The sequence below is a fragment of the Natrix helvetica genome (assembly GCF_964273705.1).
Source record: "Natrix helvetica genome assembly, chromosome: 2".
Taxonomy (NCBI): domain Eukaryota; kingdom Metazoa; phylum Chordata; class Lepidosauria; order Squamata; family Natricidae; genus Natrix; species Natrix helvetica.
Genome location: NC_138552.1, coordinates 119,103,951 through 119,121,358, shown reverse-complemented (window position 1 = coordinate 119,121,358; position 17,408 = coordinate 119,103,951). Strand labels below are relative to the sequence as shown.

General features: G+C 43.9%; 1 protein-coding gene across 1 annotated transcript in view; it reads right to left on the bottom strand.

Moving 5' to 3' along the window:
- MLPH (melanophilin) overlaps positions 1-17,408 on the bottom strand; it is a 153,189-nt gene that overhangs the window by 16,159 nt on the left and 119,622 nt on the right. Inside the window, exons 12-13 of the mRNA XM_081941281.1 lie at positions 6,404-6,556; positions 5,284-5,376 (exon numbers count right to left, since the gene is read on the bottom strand). Coding sequence (XP_081797407.1) covers positions 5,284-5,376; positions 6,404-6,556 — 246 coding nt within the window. The remainder of the gene's footprint in view (positions 1-5,283; positions 5,377-6,403; positions 6,557-17,408) is intronic.

Sequence of the window (17,408 nt, the reverse complement as noted above, 5' to 3'; positions counted from 1 at the left end):
ATGGTTTTAATTGTCTAAATGTTGTAATTTATTACCTCCTCCGTGCATGTATGTCTTTGTATATATGTATGTTTATGTGTTTGTACACACGTGTTATGTTTTATATGTTCTAGTGTACGCCGCCCCGAGTCCTGCCTGGAAAGGGAGCGGCTAATAAATTCAATATTATTATTATTATTATTATTATTATTAGGGGAGTATAGTTTGTCTTTTCTATGTCTTCAGAACGGAGATGCACAATGGTAATGTTGATCCCTGGCAGACAAGCCGGTTCCGAGGCTGCGGGAGGCTCCTTTCGGCTCACCTTCTGCCGGTCACCCTCGGTGGGAGCGCAGCACCTCAATCGCCTCACCGTGCCGCGCCTCCAAAGCGGTGCGGCTCCTTCTTCTTTCCCTTCCTTGTTCCGCCGCCTCCTCCGCTTCTAGCCAGTGGCTCCCGGGGACAAAGCTGGTGTGTTTGGCGGCTGGCTGGTTCGGAGCGGCGACAGCAGCAGCAGGAGGCGGCGGGGCAGGCAGACGGTCCTGAGTTGAGCTGCTTTCGCGAGGGAACCCAAGTCTAACCCAAGTCTAAATCTGATGATTGTGTTTGGGCCACTACCACCAGTGGAGGAAAAGGGCCAGCCAGGGATGATTGAACCCAAGAGCCCAGAACCTGCAGCACCTGCAGTAGAGACAAAACCCCAGGGGTCTAACAAGTACCAAAAAATTTGTTGGGGGATGTTTTGTCGAGAAAACCGCAGTACGACAGTAATGGAAGCCAGGATAAGCTGATGATAGCTATGAAGATGGTGCTCCCAACAGACCAGTGGCTCAACAATAACCAGGATATCCTAACGATGGGAAATGGATTAGCCTGGAAGGAGTCCAAACTGTACGTCCCTGCAGGGTTGAGGCTGGAAGTTCTACAGCGAAGCCATGAGGCGGAACTAGGAGACCACTTTGGATTCCTAAAAATGCTCCACCTCGCCAGGCATCAATTTCGATGGCTAAAGATGGAATCGGAGGTGGAAGATTACGTAAAAGCTGTGCTACTTGTGCAACGATGAAACCACTGCCGGAGAAGTCCCGTGGACTGCTACAATGAGTGGCCAGCCCTAACTGACTATGGGAAGAGGTCGCAATGGACTTTATCGTGGAACTCCCAGACAGCAGTGGGAACAGAGTAATCTGGACAGTTATTGATTTGGTTTCCAAGCAGGTGTACTTCATCGCTTGCTCAGGGTTGCCGTCCGCAAAGAAATTAGCAAAGATGTTTGTGAAACACATTTATCGCCTGCACGGATTGCCCAAGAGGATCATTTCAGACCACGGAGTCCAGTTCACAGCCAAGTTCTGGAGAGCGGTCCTGAGATCCATTGGGTCCACACAAGAACTGAGCTCAGAGGTTCATCCCAGTATGAACTGCACAGCAGAGAGAGCCAATGCGGTGGTGGAACAATGCATCTGGTGTTATGTGGACTATCAGCAAGACAACTGGTTGGAATTGCTACCCTTCGCCAAAGTGGCGTACAACGACGCGGTCCACAGCAGCACTGAATTAACTCCTTTCCACATTGCCAGTGGCATGGAATTTGTTGCCATGCCTGAGCTGCCTAGAGAACCTCCCTCCTCCATGTCTTTGAATGAATGGATGGACACGCTAAAGAAAGGATGGGAGAATACGAAGAAAGCTCTAGCAGATGCGGCAGATGCCTACAAGAAGCAAGCTGATAATCACCGCTCCAAAACCCCTTTCGTGTGGGGGACAAAGTTTTTGTATCTACCAAATACATGAGATTAAGAATGCCTAGTAAGGAATTTGGTCTAAAATTTCTAGGTCCGTTCCCAATAGTGAAGATAGTTAACCCAATTACAGTTCAACTCAGTCTACCCAGAAGTCTAGGGAAAATTGACTCAGAATTTCATTGTAGCTTGTTGAAGCCAGTAATTGGGTCTAGCATAAGAGCATCCACCCAAGCTTTCTCTCTCCTGTAGTGATAGAACGGGAAACACAATCTGAGGTGGAAAAAATCGTAGACTCCAGGCTGAATAGGGGTCGCTTATCGTATTTAGTGCATTGGCAGGGTTACCCTTTGTCTGAAGCTACTTGGGTGAAAAGCTGGAATCTAAAAGTGGAGAAGTTAGTAAAACAATTCCATGAGAAGTTATTCTCTTTTCAGGAAACGTTTTTCTTCTGAGGAGAGGCCGCCTGTCAGGCCTGCAGTCCTTTTTAGGCTCTTTGGCCTGCCATACTCTCTATTATTTCATTATACTGTTTTATTAGTGTAGTAATTGGGAGGGGGAATAGAAAGGAGTAGAACTGTGAAATGTGTTGTTGTCATTCCTTTCGAGAAGCCCAAGGTCATCTTTTGTCTCTGCACCTCTGCACCTGACCGGAACCAGCAGGGTGGAGATGCCAGCATGGAAGAAGAAGATTGGACCATGTGATGGATTTATGGGTGTGGGTATAAGATCATGAACTTTCAACTGGGTGGAATCCCAGGAAGCTTTAGATTTGGGATTTCCACAGATGTGCCAATATGTCTGTCTTATTAAATTGGAACTTTAAGGGTAGCTGTGCCTTGGGGGGGGGGGGGGGAGACTTCAATTACCCTGACATCAACTAGAAGACTAATTCAGCACCAAGTGAGAAATTGAATAGGTTCCTAACCAACCTTAGATGACAACCTTGTTGTCCAAAAGGTAGAAGGGGGAACTAGAGGGACAGCCATACTGGACTTAATTCTTATGAACAGAGAAGAAATGATAGAGAGAGCTGAAACTGCAGGAACCTTGAGTGAGGGTGACCATGTGAAACTAGAATTCAACATAAGGAAAACACAAGCAATAGAACATAAAGATACCAGAGTCTTAGATTTTAAAAGAGCTAAGAGAACTGGGGAAAGATTCCTTGGATGAAAATCTTAAAGGGGAAAACAACTCAAGAAGGTTGGGAAACTCTGAAAAATATGATCATAAAATCCCAGTCCAGCACAGTACCACTGAAAAGAAAAACAAGAAATCCAAGAAGAAGCCAGCATGGCTGCACAAAGATCTCTCTGATAAATTGAAAGACAAAAAGGACAAGTACAAAAAAATGAAAAGAGGGGCACATAACTAAGGCAGAATATCAGCAGATAGCCAGAATCTGCAAAGATGAAACAGATCATGCTAAACCAATCTTATTTCATTCTTCAACATAGTGACTAAATTAGTAAACCAGTGAAATAGTGTGAATATAGTATACTTAGACTTCTGCAAGGCATTCAACAAAGTAGACAACAACCTACTTCTTGGTACTGGTAAGTTAGAAAAATATGGGATAGATAGCATCACCATCAGATGGATTTGTAATTGGCTGACAAACTATACTGAACAAGTAGTCCTTAATGGTACTATGTCTATATGGAGGGAAGTAAGCAGTGGGATATCACAAGGTTCCATCTTGGGCCCAGTACTCTTCAATAGCTTCATAAATGACATTGATGAGGGAATAGAAGGGGAACTTATCAAATTTGCAGATGATACTAAGCTGGCAGGAATAGCCAACACCCTACATGATAGGCTAAAGATCCAGATGGATTTTGACAGACATGAACACTGGACCCTATCTAACAAAATGAAATTCAATATAGAGAAAAGTAAAGTCTTGCACTTAGGAAAGAAAAAGTACATAGTAGTACATTATAGTACACATATTGACTGGGTGATACCAGGCTTAATAGCAATATCTGTGAGAGGGATCTTGTAGTCTTAGTGGACAACCAATTAAATATGACACAACAGGTGCGGTGGCAGCTAAAAAAGCCAATGCAATCCTAAATTGCATTAACAGAGGGATTCAATCAAAATCAAGTGAGGTACTAATACCACTCTATAAAGCCTTAGTAAGACCACACCTAGAATACTGCATCCAGTTTTGATTACTACACTGCAAAAAAGATGTTGAGACTCTAGAAAGAATGCAGATAAAAGCAACAAAGATGATTAGGGGACTGGAGGCTAAAACATAGAAAGAACAGTTACAGGAACCAGGTAAAACTAGTCTAGTGAAGAGAAGGACCAGGGGAGACATGATAGCAGTGTTCCAATATTTGAGGGGCTGTCACAGAGTAGAGGGGGTCAACCTGATTTCCAAAGCACCTGAAGGCCAGACAGGAAATAATGGATGGAAACTGATCAAGAAGAGATTCAACCTAGAAATAAGGAGGAATTTTCTGACAGTGAGAACAATCAACCAATGGAACAGCTTGCCTTTGGAAGTTGTGGGTGCTTCATCACTGGAGGCTTTCAAGAAAAGACTGGACTGCCATTTGTCAGACTACTATTTCTATATATTCTCATCAACCAAGGTAATAATGGTAGACTTCATATTCAGGTATATTGAAAAGCAATATAAACAAACCAATTGCTGCATTACCAGAGCAACAATCCAGCTGCCCAACATAAGAGGGCTTTCAGACAAGACTGAATATCCAGGCTTGTCTGTATATTCCAAGAACTCCAAAGTGAAAGAATAAGATAACTTTTATAGTATCCTTCAATGAAATGAGTACCCATTACATTGGATATCTCACATTATTAAAAGTGCTTTTCAATGCAATCAACTTCACAACCATCACAGCCCATAAAAAGAGTAAATCTTCCATACATTAAAAAAATCTTTAAAACCACCAGATTACATCAACTGCAAAGTATCAAAGTAGCCCACAAACCAACAAAATGCTTCCAAAATATCTTAAACAAATATGAAGTGAAATTATTTACAACATAGAATGCGCTGACTGTGAAAGCTACTGTATAGGACAAACAGGCAAGGGATTATAGAACACACTTAGTTGGCAGCCAGAAGACATACTGGATGTTTTTTTACTGGATACATGGACCAATTTAACCACCAAGTCGACTATAGCCATTTTAGATCAAGTGCAATCCCAAAATATAAGGGAGTTCCTAGAGGCCTGGCATTCTAACAGATCAGATACACAGAAAAAAAAGATCTAGTCTACAAACTATTAAAAAGGCAAACTAAAGACCAAGAAAGAGCAGAGTCTGGGGCATTCTTCCTTTATTATATCCTCAAGATATAGATACCAGATAACAAACACAGAAATAATAAAATAATACAATCAACAAATGAGATTTGCTTTGCTTATTAAGAGTAATTAAAATTCCAGCTTTGCTTAGGCGGGCAGTATTCGTATCTCCTCAACTTTTTATAATTATAAACTTGAATTCAGAGACCATACAATTTCATTAAGGCACATCATTGCTTTTTGTGTGTGTAAAATTCAGGTATGCTCACCTGGATGCTTCTTTTTTTCTTAGGCCTTTCCACTGGTTTAACTCTCAACCCAGCAGCACTCAGTGTAGCGATCCGAGATTCTATATCAGACACCTTTATAGGAAGTAGCACATTATTCCATCATAAAGGCAACTGGATGTTTTCCTAGCATACAGCCAATACATGGTTGTACTGTATATACACACGGAGAGGCAAACATCTATCCCTAATTTAAGTTAGTGCAGCAATAGCACTATTTCATTTGGCATTCGACATGCTAATGAACTGGAATCTGGTGATAACTGTCTTCAATTATTTAAGTGCTATAGATAATAATAAATGGAACAAGCATGTCATGCTTTATGTAACGTGACTATAGCTTTCCAGACTTTCTCAGGCTTTTTTTTTAACAGCCTATACCCTGATTTCACTACAATGTACAAGTCAGGTCCTAGCTTTGAAAAAAAATTGTACTTTTCTCAGAACCAATTATTCTCTGCCTTCATTGATTCCCAGATTTCTGAGGCAAAATTACTTTGCCTTAGCTGTGCTGAGCTAGCCTGCAGAATAAAGTTTAGGCAAGATCAATTCCTATTGTGACTTATCTTCTCTCTTAATTAAGAGAATTATATTAGGAAAGGAAAGTGATTATATATTATTTTTCTTGGTTTAAGAAATTGCATTTTATTTTAATCTCCTTTTATAATCTTAGACCAAAGTTGCTTCTATTCTATTAATAAATGCCTTCTTTTTACTGAGTCATTGTAAAAAAGACTTTAGTCAATTTATATGAAAATATATGGCTATCTACTGGTAGCACAGGGAAGTCCAATAAGGTTGTATTATATATCCCAATTAACCCATTCAACATTGTTTATTCTGTATTAGGCAGATGAGAGTTATCTGAAACACTGATAGAGTATTAGTAATCAGAAAGATTGTAGCTATCATTTATCTGAACAATGTAAAGAAATATAGTTTTTTAGGCTCTTGAAAAAGTTTAGGTAGGCACATTTCAACTATAGTTAAAATATTTAAAACTATTCTATGGGTTCAGTTTTTGTATGGGATACTTTTCTGGGGAATTCTTGCTTAGAAATCAACCCAAGCAGCCTTTTAAAAAAAGACAACAGGGATTTACCTCAATCTCTCTGTATTGTACTTCAGCCACAGTAAAAGCCACTTTGTCTTCCAACTCTGACAGTTCTGAATCTGTTGTTGCACTGTGATGGGTTTGGTCCTCCAGCTCTCTTCGTCTTTTCTGCAATCTATAGATGTTCTCCATAGTAGGCACCTGTAATCAGCAGTACTAGTTATTTTCCAGCTAGATTATTGTCAATTATCTCTCTAAACTCTGGAGCAGGGGTGTCAAATTCGCAGCGTCACATGACATATTAGGACTCCCCCCCCCAACTGGGCATTTATTAGGAAATGAAATGAAAATAAAATTATCAGCACCATATCACTGTTCCCAAAATCAAGTCTATAATTACATTTGGAATAATGTGGAGTAGGCTAGTTTTAAGGTTGTAAGAAAGCAGAAAAGAAAAATGGCTTCTTAGTTAGAAAAAATTAATGGTAGTGAACTGTGTATGACAGTAATTCAAAAGTTGAACAGAAATGGAAAGTTAACCTAATTAATTCCAACATCACATATAAAAATAAATTTGTGGCAATTAACTTGTGTCATCCCATTTTCCAATTTCAGATAGAAACAACCAGACCTAATTGGACTTCTCAACACATTTACTAATCTATGAATATTACAAAAAGTCCACAGCTGAGGGGTGCAATAATTTGGAAAGAGTGCCTTTGGAAAGAGTGGGTCATTAAGAAAACATCTGGGTTGAACACAAATTTCAACCAAACCCACTAATAGGTTCCAAAATAGTGACTTCTCTGCATTTGCAGCACAAAAGTCCCATCCTTTGAGGTGAGGCACTTGGTCAAAACATAGCTTCACCAGATGCTTCATGCAGCAGTGCCATGTCTCTGCACTCAAGCATTAGTCTGAGGCATATTATCTGTATTGTGTCAAGTTCAGCCTTCAGACATAGCACTATCACATCCCATAAAGAATAGCAATAGCAATAGCACTCATAGCACAATAGGACTTATATACCACTTCACAGTGCTTTGCAGTCCTATCTAAGCAGTTTAGAGTCAACATGCTTTGTTAAACCATAGGTAATCTGAGCCACTCTCCAGATTGTGTAGAGGATTTCCTCATCAACTTGTCATTTTTTTTAAAGTATGCTCATGTGTGTCTATGTGACTAAACAGATCATAATAAATAGTTTCATGAGGATTTCCCAATCAAATACTATGAGACAAGGATATTGATGTGATTTGTTTGAGACTAAATGCCCTTTGCTAGGCCCTTTTCCTTTTCCCTATTCCTGCCCTTTGCAGGAATATTGAGAGCTGCAATAGAATTTGTAGTATCTTCTTAAGATTTTATTCAGAAAAAATCCTGCCCCTCTCATTGCACACTAATTCTATTGCAGTTATGATCCTACTACCAATTGGATTTTAGAAAGTTCACATTTTAAAAAACAGTCTCCTCTATGCAACTCTCTTTTTTGCAATAATTAAACAGAAGTGTAAAATAAAGGGGGGTAACACCTTTTTCAAATCTGTGGCTCACACTTCGTCAGCATTCCAAATAACATCCAAAATTAAATCAAGAGTCCAAGGCAACGTTCTGCTCAAAATTCCAATTTATTAAGAGCCATGCTGTCACATCTGGGGAAACCCGAATCTGGAGTTTCTTCCGTTTCCCCCCCAAGTTAAAGTTCAAGATCTTGCCCCCACACCCACAAGTCCATTAGAAGGCCCAATCTTCCACTGCCATGCTGGCAGTTCCACCCATCCAGTTCCAGCAAGGTGCAGAGGTACCAAGATAAAGGATGACCTTGGCACTCTAGAAAGGAATTTTATTGTGGCTACATAACATTCTACTCTGTACCCCCCTCCCATTTTCCTACTATAGAAACAGAATAGTAGAATTGAAGTGTGGCAGGCCAAAGATCCAAAAGGAACATGGCTACAGGCCTGACACATTTCTCGTTTGAATGTCATTGTCAGGCCTGTAGTTATGTTTCTTTTAGGATCTTTGGCCTGTCATACTTTCTATTAATTTCCTATGCTGTTTCATTAGTGTAGTAGTTGGGAGGGGGGAATAGAAAGGAGTAGAATTGTGGAATGTGTTGTTGTCATTCTTTCTAGAAGCCAAGGTCATCTTTTGTCTCAGCACCTTGACACCTGACTGGAACCAGAGGGGTGGAAATGCCAGCGTGGAAGAAGAAGATTGGACCATGTAATGGATTTATGGGAGTGGGCATAAGATCATGAACTTTCAACTGGGTGGAATCCCAGGAAGCTTTAGATTTGGGATTTCCACAGATGTGCCAACAGGTCCGTCTTATTAAATTGGAACTTTAAGGATAGCTCTGCCTTGGACTCTGATTTAATTCTGCATGATACTTGGAATGCTGACATTATTCCAACTCTCTCTTTAAAATAAAACACCAGCACCCTCCCTCGCACGGGGGGGCTGGTGAGGGGGTGCTGAATTCCCAACGCTGACCGGGACAGCGTAAAATATCAGAGATCAATTATGAGTAAGCTTTTTGAGATAAGAAGCTGAGATGAGACGCTTCTCTGCAATTTCAAAGGGGAATTCCTGTTTACGATTTATAGCATCTGGAAGCTCAAGGTCATATTTTGTCTCCGCACCTTGACACCTGACTGGAACCAGAGGGGTGGAGATGCCAGCGTGGAAGAAGACGATTCGACCATGTGATGGATTTATGGGAGGGCATGAGATCATGAACTTTCAACTGGGTGGAATTCCAGGAAATAAATCAGATTTGGGATTTTCCACAGATGTGCTAAGATGTCTGACTTATTAAATTGGAACTTTAAGGAAAGTTTTGCCTTGGACTCTGATTTAATTCTGCATGATACTTGGAATGCTGACATTCGTATTGAAAGTAGTACCTGAAAAATGAACAGAGCCAGAGCAAACTGGGTGAAGCCCAGTTGGGATCTAACTATTATTACATTTCATTTACATCATGTGATTATGCTCATTGGTTTGGGAATCACTCCAACAATTGTAGCCATAGTATTTGCACTAAATGATCTGTACTTTTATCATCTGAAACTTTAAAAAGTCATATCCTGTAAGTATATGCCTGAGTACTCATGAAGAACAGTTATTAATGGTTCTTTTTTCAAAACAAATAAAAATGTAAATATTTATATTTCAGTATATTATTAATTTCTCTGATATCTCAGAAACATTACTTTTCTTTAGGAGCTAATATGCCTTTGAATATAATCAAATTCTATCAAACAGAAAAAAGGCTTATAATCTTTTGTTAATTTCTAGTTAGCAGAAATAGGATAAAACTTTTTTGATTTCCAACTAAGATTTGGGTGGCTACCAAATTGCTTTGAAGTGAAGCAGAGTATTTTTCAAGTTGCTGTATTGGGAACAGAATTGAATCTTGTGGCAAATGTGAATCCCAACTCATCCTACACTGCAACAATTTACATATCCCAGAATATCTGGTAAGAAACCTATTGTCAACTTGTAAAGCATTGCCATGACTATTATCAGGTTGGCATTCAAGGGAGGATTCCATGCATACCTTTGGCCAGAGTTGGAGCTCGTATTTCTACAACCTAGTTCGTGAATATGATCTATGACTCATGACAGAAAGAAGGAGATAGAGGGGTAAAGTTCAAACGCAATTAAGTGGAAGCAGTTTTGGCTCAGCAGGCATGCACGCCAGAATGTTGATCCTAATAAATGAATGGATTTCTTTTGAACTTTGTCTCAAGGCTCGTAAAGGTCATCTTCTGGGAACTTCACAGAGAGCCAAAACTGACTTTTAAAAACCTATCAAGATTTCCAGGTTTCCCAGGCTCTCCGAGCACTCCCCCAATATTTGGGGTGCTTGGAGGGAAAATCAGGCAACAGGAGGTATGCGGCAATGCCAAGCAGTGATGCCTTTCCCTGCAGCAGAAGCAAGAAAGGATGAGTACTGGTGGAAATTAGCCCCTAAGGCAGCTGAAGTAGAGTTCCCTCACCCTAGTCCCCAGATACAGGGAAGGGTCTCTGTTTAATCTCAGGCGCCTGAGGTAATTACGAGGCTCATTGCTCATACAAGTTTTATTTGGAACAGAATAGACGCGAGCGCAAACAAGTGCTCTGACAGCTCTTTTATACCCCGAGCTGTCATCGCAGCAACCAATAGAATCATTTAAAACTTCCCCCCTAAAACAAACGTGAACGGGCCAATCAACTGGCGTCCTGCCTGACTGACAGGAAGGGGCGGAACACGTACATATGCGACACTCCTTCCGCCCGGTTAGAGCACACATAGTCTTTTAGGTAAGCGGGTTTATTATGGGTCCTTCCGGAACACCTGGGCCCTGCCGAAACTTCAGCCGGGTTCTGCTCCTGCACCATGTCTCGGGAAGTACTAGAGTCACTGCTACCTAGGGAAGACCTTGTCTGCTCCATCCAGGCAGGTAAGTCCTCTGACGAGAACGTGGCGGTTGTGTTTGGGAAACTTGTAACTGCTGGTCCAGGCTGCAGTTCCTCCGGACAGTCATTATCTGGGTCGGTTGTACATGCATGCAGGGCGGGTTGCCTCTGGTCTGTTCTGCGTCTCCGTAGCTGGTCTACATGACGCCGCCACACCAGCCTGTCGTCCAACTGGACTTTATAAGCACATGGTCCGGTTACCTGTATAATCTCACCTGGAACCCATTTGGGATCACCTATACAGTTTCTCACAAATACCCTTTCCCCCAGTTGGAATGTGCAGGTGGCATTACATGGTATTGGGGTGTCGGACTGGTATGTGGGGTGTAGGTGATCTAAAATTGTGTGCAACCTACGGCCCATAAGAAGTTCAGCTGGGCTTTTTCCAGATGTAGGACATGGTGTCATGTCTTGTGCTAATAAATAAGTATCAACTTTGTGTTCCCATGGGCCTTGCCCCATATGGCTGAATGCTTCTTTTGCAGATCGCACGGCTCGTTCAGCCCTTCCATTGCTCGCCAGATGGTACGGAGCTATTAATGCATGCCTGATACCTAAGCTTGCCAAAAATGCTTGGAATGTGGCAGAGGTTAGTTGCGGCCCATTATCTGACACTATAGTGCCGGGATCGCCATGGGTTGTGAATAGACATTGTAAAACTCTTATTGTGGCTTCAGAAGTAATAGAATGCATGGTACAGAGTTCAACCCAATGTGAGAATGCATCTACCACTATTAAGAACGAGTGCCCCTGCATTGGGCCTGCAAAATCTATATGTAATCTTGACCAGGGGCCCCTTTTGGTATTTCCCATTCTCTTGGTGGTGCTGCTGGAGGATTCGGCCTCGAGCTTTGGCATGGAAGGCATGCCAGTACCCAATCGGATATGTCGTTGTCCATTTTTGGCCACCAAACATATCCTCTTGCTAATGCCTTCATTCTGGCTATGCCTGGGTGGCTTGAATGTAAATGTTGTAGTACTTCATTGCATAAGGCATTTGGTACTACTACTCGTGATCCCCAGAGCAAACAATCTTTGAGTTCGGATAGTTCGGACCTTCTTTTAAAATACGGTTGGAATGTCTCAGCAATCTGGTTATTGGGCCATCCTCGTCGAACCCATTCTAAAACTTTTGAGATTGTGGGGTCTGCTTTAGAGTGTGCAGCTATATCTGTTGCAGATAGTGGTAGCTGCAATTCATCAATAAGTAATACATCGCTCGCTGGAGCAGGGTCGTTTGTCAATGTAGGAAGTGGACAACGACTAAGTGCATCTGCATGTCCCAATTGTTTCCCTGGTCTGTACTCTACTCTGTAAGAATAAGCTGTGAGGAATTCAATCCATCTCAGCATGCAGGGCGATAATATAATTGGTGTGGGCTTGTCGCCAGCTATAATTCCCAAAAGGGGCTTGTGATTTGTCTGTAATATGAACTGCCTGCTGTAAAGATAATGGTGAAAATGTTTGATGCCCGCTATGGCTGCTAATGCCTCCTTGTCCAATTGACTGTAATTTCTTTCTGTTTTGGACAAGGACCGGGAAAAATAAGCAATGGGTGCCTCAATTCCATTGAGTAGCCTGTGGCTCAAAACTGCGCCTATGCCATAAGGGGATGCATCTGAGGCTATCAAAGTGGAAATGATTCATTGTATTGAATTAATACGGCTGATGATGTCAGCAGAGATTTGACAGCCGCGAACGCATGCGCTTCATGGCTGCCCCATCTCCATGCAGCTGAGCTGTCAAGTAATCTATGCAGAGGCTCAGCTACGGATGCCTTATTGGGAAGAAACATCGCATAGAAATTCAGCAGCCCTAGAAAAGCCTGCAGCTCAGCTCTATTAGCTGGTGCTGGTGGATTTTTGATTGCCTCCACTTTGGTCTTAGAAGGATGGATGCCTTGGGCATCAATGCGAAACCCTAAAAATTCTATGGAGGAAACTCCCAAATGGCATTTAGATTTTTTAAAGTTTTAACCCTTTTTCCTTAAATCTATGTAAAATCTCTCTCAGCTTTTGAATTAATTCTTGTTTGGTGTTGGCTGCTATAAGAATGTCATCGAAATAAGGAAACACCCCAGGAATTCCTTGTAATGTTCTTTCCATTATGCTCTGGAATATTCCGGGTGCTACACAGATCCCAAATTGTAGTCTACGACAGCGGAACACCCACTGATGTGTAACTATAGTTTGAGTGTCCGCTGTTGTGTCATCCACCTTTAATTGGTGATAAGCTTGAGCGAGGTCAAGCTTAGCAAAACTTTTACCTGTACCTAAAGAGTGCAGCAGATGCTGCACTACGGGAACCGGGTAGGGGTGCGCTTGTAAGGCTCTATTGATGGTTGCCTTATAGTCGGCACATATTCCAATTGAACCATCTGCCTTCATAGGTATGACTATAGGTGTTTCCCACCTGGAATAATCAACGGGCTCTAATATTCCTTGCTGCAATAGTTTGTCTAGTTCCTGGTCTACCTTGGTCTGTAAAGCAAAAGGAACTCTCCTAGCCTTAAGTCTGATTGGGGGTATGTTAGGATCCAAATTAAAAGATATAGGAGACCCCTTAAATGTTCCTAATGAGTCACATAATACCTCTGAGAACTCTCTGGTGAGTTCTTCAAACTTGCTTGTGTCTTTTGTAGCATGGACTCCTGTTATTTCTAAGCCTAAAGCTTCGAACCAGTCCAATCCTAATAAAGTGGCTAAGGGGTTTGTTACTATGACCATAGGAAGTTTCCCTTTAAACTGTCTGTGTTCTACTAAAAAATTTCTGCTCCCTTTAAGAGGGATTGGATTGTTCTGGTTATCTTTTAGGATGCACTTGCACTTTTCCAGTTGTTTTTCTGGAAATCGGGGCACCAGTTGTTTGAGAGTGTCCCACGCTATGATGGATTTCGAAGATCCCATGTTGATTTCCATCTCACAAGGTGCTCCTTCGATATGTACAGTTATGTATTTCTTCTTACGTTTGCCTGTAGTCGCCGATGCTGTGTTGATGGTCTCCTCTCCTTCTTCCTCCTCCGGGTCCACAGCGTAGCAGTTGTCAGTCCCTCTGAACGGCCTTCAATTGGTAGGTCGGCTGCTTGCGCGATTGAATGGTCTGGCCGCTGTGTCAGCAAATGGTTGGGAAGCCCTACAAACATAGGCTAGATGCCCCATCTTTCCGCAATAGTGGCAAATGGCTGTTTTAAATCTGCAAGCTGAATGCAAGTGATTTCCCTCACAGCTGAGGCAGCCAGCTGGAGGTACTGTGCTGTTCAGCTTTTCTTCCTGGCTGCGCTTATGTTTAAACGGCTCACTTCTTCTGGCAGCCATGCATCATCATTCAGCTCCACTGCTTGTTGGTTTACTATAGCAGAGGGCACTGGTGGGTTGGGGAGGGATTGGTATCTCCTTATTTCAGCCGCTGATCTATCGGACTGCTGAGCCACTCTGGCTTCGTCCATTGCTATGGCTAGTTTTAAATCAAAGCGAGCCAACAATCGCCGATGTAAGCGAGGGTCTTTCACTCCGCAAATTAGCTGTTCTAATAACGTGTCATCCAGGTCAGGGAATTCACAATGGATGGCAGCGTTTCTTAAAGCGGCAACATATTGACTAACAGCCTCATTTTCACCTTGGTTACACTGTCTGAATGTGTACCGTCTTGCGAAGCGGGATGGTTTTGGGGCATAGTGACCCTCAAGCTTGGTTATCAGTGTTTCCCAAGGTACGTTAAATACTTGGGCTGGCGCGACTAGGACTCAGGCAGTGGCAAACATCTCAGGCCCACAGGAATTAAGAAAATATCCCCTCTGCCTTTCATCTGAAACATTCTTTAAATCATTAGCGAAAAGGAAACATTCAAACCGCTCAATAAATGACTCCCAAGATTCCCTCTCAGGCATGTAAGCAGCGAACAGTGAAGTAGTTGCCATGGTTTACAGCTGTCAGTTCAGTTAAGGACGTATCAGTCTTAAATATCGTCTTAGAGAGGTTTTGTTGCCTCAAGATCCCACTTTCATTGCCAGGTGTTTAATCTCAGGCACCTGAGGTAATTACGAGGCTCATTGCTCATACAACAGTTTTATTTGGAACAGAATAGACGCGAGCGCAAAAAAGTGCTCGACAGCTCTTTTATACCACGAGCTGTCATCGCAGCAACTAATAGAATCCTTTAAAACGTCCCGCCTAAAACAAATGCAAACGGGCCAATCAACTGGCGTCCTGCCTGATTGACAGAAGGGGGCGGGACCCATACATAAGTCACAGTCTCAAGCAAGCTGGCAAGGGTGGACTGGAGGTGGGACTGGACATAATCCAGGCTCCCAAAGCCCCAGATGGAATCCCTGGCAAGTGCAATAGAGCAACAGAGGGAGGACCTTGACCGGACCACCCTTGCTGATGAGGGGCCATCATGCTGCCCAAAAGAGAGGGGAGGGACATCTGATCCTGTTGAGGGGAAGAGACGCAGACTGGAGTGCAGCCCCCCTCCTCCACCCCATAGAAGGAGAAGGAGTCCGAAACTGCAACCAGTGCCTCTCCCATACAGCAGGCAGGCTGCCCAGGGCAGACAAACCCCTCCCTCCCTCCGAACTAGAGGTGAGGAAGACAGCCATCCATATCAGGAGCAAGCATACAGAAGCTGACAGGAATTTTGAGGAGTAGGGCTGAATGACACCCCAATTCGGGGAAAGTATGACAGGGACTCAGACCAGCTAGCTCTATTCCTCGATTCAGCTGATATCCACCTAAAATGCTATGGGCACCTCTACCCATCCCCAGGGCCATGGTGAATACCATGATAGAGGGGCTAGAGGGAGAAGCAAGGGAATGGTTAGCAGCCCTCCACAAGAGGAGAGCCCCCCAACTGCAAGACATAGATGAGTTCCTGCAACTGCTAGAGGCCAGATTTGAGGAGGTGGAGGAGGACTTATATGCGGAAGAGGAACTCAGCAACCTAAAGCAGAGAGGCTGCCCCATCAAAGAGCACATCCGTGAATTTAGGAGGGTCATAGGAAGGCTACCCCCTTTACCAGAGTGGCTGCTGGTGCATTTTTTCAGAACAAGCCTGGACAAGCAAATTGCACAGGTAACCGCATACTGCGACATCCCAAATCGACTCTCTGAGTGGTTCCGAGTAGCAACAAAAGTCGACAGCGGGCTGTATGCCAATGACATGAGGGAGCAACCGGGCCCACAAGAGAGGGGCCAACCTGACCTGAAACCATCCAGCCGACGAGGAACCACAGCACCACAGCAGGCCCTGAGACCAGCCCTCCCTCAACGTCCGCTCAAATGCTATCGATGCGGGGGAATGGGCATGCCCAACCCCAGCCCCAAAACCAAAGCTAGACCCACCACCCAGGGCACGACCAAAACGAGGCTCCAAAAGGACCACCAACATGTCCAGGAAAGCCCTACGGGCTGCAGAGGCCCCTTCCCCCTCAGGCGAAAGGGTGGAACCCCAGGCAACAACAATCAGTCTTCCGAGTCATATAACAGAGAGGACGAGGGAGAAAATGACCCAATGGTGAGTGAACCAATGCACCCTTTCCTTTTTCCAATACACCTCACAGCCCCAAAAACAGGAAACCAGGGGTATTTTCAAGCCCTAATAGACTCAGGCTGCACAAGGTGCTTGATCAACCTAACCACAGTCCTGAAATTGGGGATCAGAGCAAAAAGACTGGCCAATCCGGTTTGAGCAGGTTGATGGGTCCCTAATGGGAGGAGCCTATGCCATTCACCTGACTGAACGAGTGAGGCTAGAGCTAGCGGATCACTGGGAAGTAATTTGATTCATAATAGCCCCCAAAATGACAGACAGTCATACTGGGACTTTGCTGGCTAGACAAGTGGGGACCGACCATCTGGTGGAAAGGGAATACCCACAGACTTAGGATATCAAGGGGCCCCCAACCCCTCCCACACCAGCTAGCAGAAACACCATCCACACAGGACCCCCCCCCAAAAGAGTCCACAAGAACTGGCAATGACGACTTCCGGTTCCGGCTGCTGACCGTGACGGGCAGGCTCTGCTCGCCCCATGCTTTCCCGGTGGGCCCCTCACTCCTTGGGGGGCACAGGACGCCCCATAGAGGCTCCTGCCGAAGGGGAGGCATCGCGGGGGATCCTCTGAGTCGGCGGCGGCTGGGGGGTCCCCCGCATCGCCCTAGGCATCGGGGAGCATGATGGGGAGGCGCTCCGGCGTCTTCGCAGCAAGGCAGCTGGAAGAATGAGCGATCAGAAGGACGCGGCTGCGGTGCGGTGAGGCGGAAACTTCTCTCCATTCCCTTTGCTTGCTTGAAAGAAATTGCCAGCTACCTAAAACTTCCTTTCAACTTAGTTTTGAGAAGCGCGGCTGGAGGGAGGGGGATTCTCCCCCCCTCGGACAGGCGGCTGTTAACTATTTTTGCTCTCAGCCCTAGGGGGAGGAGGCAGGGAGAGAGCCAACTAATGATGCCACGCTCATAGCAAAGGCGAATTTCGGATTTAACCTTACAATGGAATGATGATCTGGAAACTTTGGAAACTTTGAAACTTTTGTTATGCCTCCTAAACCCGAAGCTGGCAGGGCAAGATGGCACACTTCCGTTGTCTCTATA